The sequence below is a fragment of the Piliocolobus tephrosceles genome, chromosome 6 (assembly GCF_002776525.5).
Source record: "Piliocolobus tephrosceles isolate RC106 chromosome 6, ASM277652v3, whole genome shotgun sequence".
Lineage (NCBI taxonomy): Eukaryota > Metazoa > Chordata > Mammalia > Primates > Cercopithecidae > Piliocolobus > Piliocolobus tephrosceles.
The window spans coordinates 49,112,761-49,116,115 of record NC_045439.1 but is presented as its reverse complement, the minus strand read 5'-3'; the positions used below and the strand labels follow the sequence as shown (position 1 = coordinate 49,116,115).

Below are 3,355 nucleotides of genomic sequence, written 5' to 3'. Positions count from 1 at the left end.
AGACCCTGCCCCGCCCCCGTGCAAGCCCCTGGCTGCAATTCTGGGTTCCGTTTCCATGGGACACTCCGCCGCCAATCCTCATGCCGAACTGCTCTTCCTGACCCCTCAATTCGCCAATCAGTGCCCAGTCAAGCACATCCGGAGTCGTCTCTACCAATCATTTCTCAGGACTAGCTTACTCAATAACCAACTCTCCAATAACGTTGGTCTTCGGCAAAAGCCAATCATAAGTGGAAGATGTCCTACCTGCTGTTTTTCGCACCAATCCATGAAGTTTCAGAGCTACATCCAATGAGGACGGCAGGTAGCGAGGTCCTATCCGCAGCTCTTCGGCGTCATGAGCAGCCAATAGGAGTTCGTGTAGAAGCGAGTCTGCTCAACAGCTTGTTATTTGGTGGATTGTGGCAGTAAATCGGGGCGAGTGGGGAACCGGGCGCAGGAACTGCAGCCGCGGTTGGGAGTGGTGCTGCCTGGACGGGGGCCCACGGAGGTCAGAGGGGAGGAGGACTCTGGAGCTGACAGCGCGCACTTCACCCGCAGTTGGTAGGTAGGGAGAGGGGAATCGGGGGATACTGAATGGACGAAGCGGCAGTGGCAGCAGCTGCTGCTGCTGCCCTGGGTCCCGGTGCAGTTGGAAGCTTTGGAGGTGGGGAGAGGGATGCTAGGCAAGTGGCGCGGCGAGCGCAAGAGAAGGGGCCAGCCATGGAGCAGCGGCAGCAACTGCAGGAACCGTCGCCGCAGCTGCAGCCGCTTCGTCCGCTTCCCCGGGTTCCCGGGAAAATGGCTGTGGGGCTGGCCGCGCCGCTAAGTTTGCTTCCGCGCCGTGAGGAGCGGGCTGCTTGGGGGAGCCGTTCCCCAACTCCGCGGCGCGTCCACCTCTGCGGAGTCCGTGGCAGGACTCGAGGGGCTGCGAGCTGATACCTCTCTGGGCTGTACAAAAAGTTGAGGCGGGCGCTGGGAGGAGGCAGTGGCTGCTGCGGTGCGGCTCCCCTCCCCTCCCACACCCTGTCCGGGCCACCTCCCCTCCTCCTCCTCTCAGTCCCCCGCCCCCTCCCCCGCGCGGGTCTCCCGGGGCTCTGGCGGCTCCCGGCTGAAGGCCGCGGCCCCTGCCCCTTTGGGTGAAGGAGCGCTTCTCCTTCCTGACATGGTGCAGAGCAAAGGAAGGAGAGCAATGGCGCCGTGACACTCCGCTGCCGCCACCGCGGGCCCGGGGCGGGCTGAGGGGGCCGAGCGGCGGAGGCGGGGCGCGGGCCGAAGTCGGGGTATCCGGGGGACAGCGGAGCGGAGGCTCGGCGGTCGCCTCCGCGGGGGACCTGGGGAAGCCCGAACGGCGCTCTGCCCTTTTCCGGAGCTATCTGTCTTGGGGCTCCGAGTTGAGCATTCCGGGTCAAAGTGGCCAGCGAGGCGGGGGCGCGGTGGGCCGCTGGCAAGCTCCGGGGCGGAACGGGCTGCCCTTTGGCGCGCGTGGGGTTCTCGCTGCCCCCTCCGCTCTTGCATCCTGGCTGCCCTCGGAAGGGGTCTTGTCCCTTGGCTGGTGAGGATTCTGCCCCTCCCCGCTGGCGTTTGTTTACTTTCTTTCCCTTGGTCGCTCCCTGCAGTTGACTGATTCTGTCTGTGCCTCTTTCCCCCTCCCCGTAGTTCTAGCGACTGCGAAGATAGCTCGCTGAGCTGGAACCCCACAGATCACCAACAAAAATGAAGGTAAGTGGAGTCAACGCTGCCCTGATCCTCGCGCCTTGGACACTGCCAGTCGTCAGGCTAGTGCCGTGGAATGTCATTTGTTTTGCTCCTCAAAATTGATGTTCCTACTGATCAGCAGTTTCGGCATAGGAGGATGTGTTGAATGGGTGAGAAATGATCTGTGTGTCTAAATGCGGAGTTTGGGCCCTCTCTGTAGCAGTACTTTGGAAAGGCTGGTGCAGCCTTTCAATTGTTGTCCATTCGGATAGTATTTTTAAACACTTCCTGTGTTGGCAGCAACCTTTGCAGAAGTAAAGCTTTTGTCCTGCTTTGGTTCTTTGGGGGATTTTTCGAAAAATTTTTTCTTCCTCAGTGCCAGTGCGATTTTGTAAAAGAAAGAGTACGTGGATTAAGTAATGAAAATATCATTTCTTCTGTGTGTAAAGTGAACTTATGTGGCTAAAATATTTTAAGTTGAACTATAATAATAGTTTTAGTTAAATCTTTCCAGTAAATATTTTAAAACATATACTTATTCTAAAAAGATACATACTCTACTGAGGATGACTGCAAATATCGATATGTGGATGGTTAAAGGGAAAGGGTCTCATATAGCATTCTTGAATGCTGTGGCCATTGAATGTTTCAGGTCAGATTTTTATTTGCCAAAAGCATTCCTATTCAATTTGTATTTTTTGTAAACGTTCTTAAAAGGTAGCCAATTCCTGTCTTATTTACCGTTTCAGTATATTAAGCTCTGAAATATAGCATTTTCCCAAACTTTCTCATGGTTTTCTATTTTCTCCAAGTAAATGACATGTTTAACCTTCTTTAATATTACTTGGGAAAACTTATTAGAAAACAAAAAATCATTTTCTACTTAAAAACGTATCTCCAAAGTGTACATTGTTAACTTTGCACTTAACAATGTTAAGTTGGACTTGTATGGATACTCTTTAACTTCTGAAAAAAAAAAAAAAAGGTAAAATGACAGATTGAGATAGCAATCATCTTGTTACTGTAAAGATTAAAATGAATGGTAGAGTGAAATTTCTTGCATCATTCAATGTATCATTCTGGTCATGTCCATTTGCTGAAAGTAGATGTTTCTTAGTAACGCTTATGTTTTTAAACTAAGAAGATCAGTATGGTAAACTAGGTATGTCTACAAGTCTTGAACCATCGATTCATATCTGCATTCATCAGCTGGATTCGGACTTAAAACCTTTCAAATGCAGCTTTTAGCAAATGAATTTTCCAAATTGATACTCTCCTTATGAAAAGATGTTACCTTTATGTAGCTTTGTCAGTAAACAATTATGTATAGTTAGTGTTAATTTTAGTAGCAATATTTATTTTAATTTGAAAAATTCCAGGTAGCTATAAATGAATAACTTAGTTTTATGATATGTGTAATATGAAATATTTTTTCTGATTTTTTTATTTTTCTGCTTATATAAATAGTAGAATTTTTGAAAAATTTTGTATCTGGAGAAAAAACATTATATTTACTCACTGATAATTTTAAATTACAACTTTAAAACATTTTATCATATCAGGACATCAGTCTATAAAATGAAAGGTTGCTCATCAAGTGTTTGCTTTCGGGTATTTTTCAGATTTTCAATGATATTAATAAGCAAGTCATTTTGATATTTTTCATGCTTCAAACACA

General features: G+C 48.4%; 1 protein-coding gene across 3 annotated transcripts in view; it reads left to right on the top strand.

Annotated features, from left to right (window-relative positions):
- The first annotated feature begins 227 nt into the window (after positions 1-227).
- The window catches only part of ARID4A (AT-rich interaction domain 4A), a 75,422-nt gene continuing 72,294 nt past the window's right edge, over positions 228-3,355 (top strand). For 2 of the 3 annotated variants that reach the window (XM_023231406.1, XM_023231384.1), the window contains exons 1-2: positions 228-543; positions 1,639-1,701. In XM_023231406.1, coding sequence (XP_023087174.1) covers positions 1,696-1,701 — 6 coding nt within the window. In that variant the 5' untranslated portion in view covers positions 228-543; positions 1,639-1,695. Of the gene's footprint in view, positions 544-1,042; positions 1,535-1,638; positions 1,702-3,355 lie in introns of those variants that run through there. The other variant, XM_023231395.2, reaches the window with a different exon arrangement.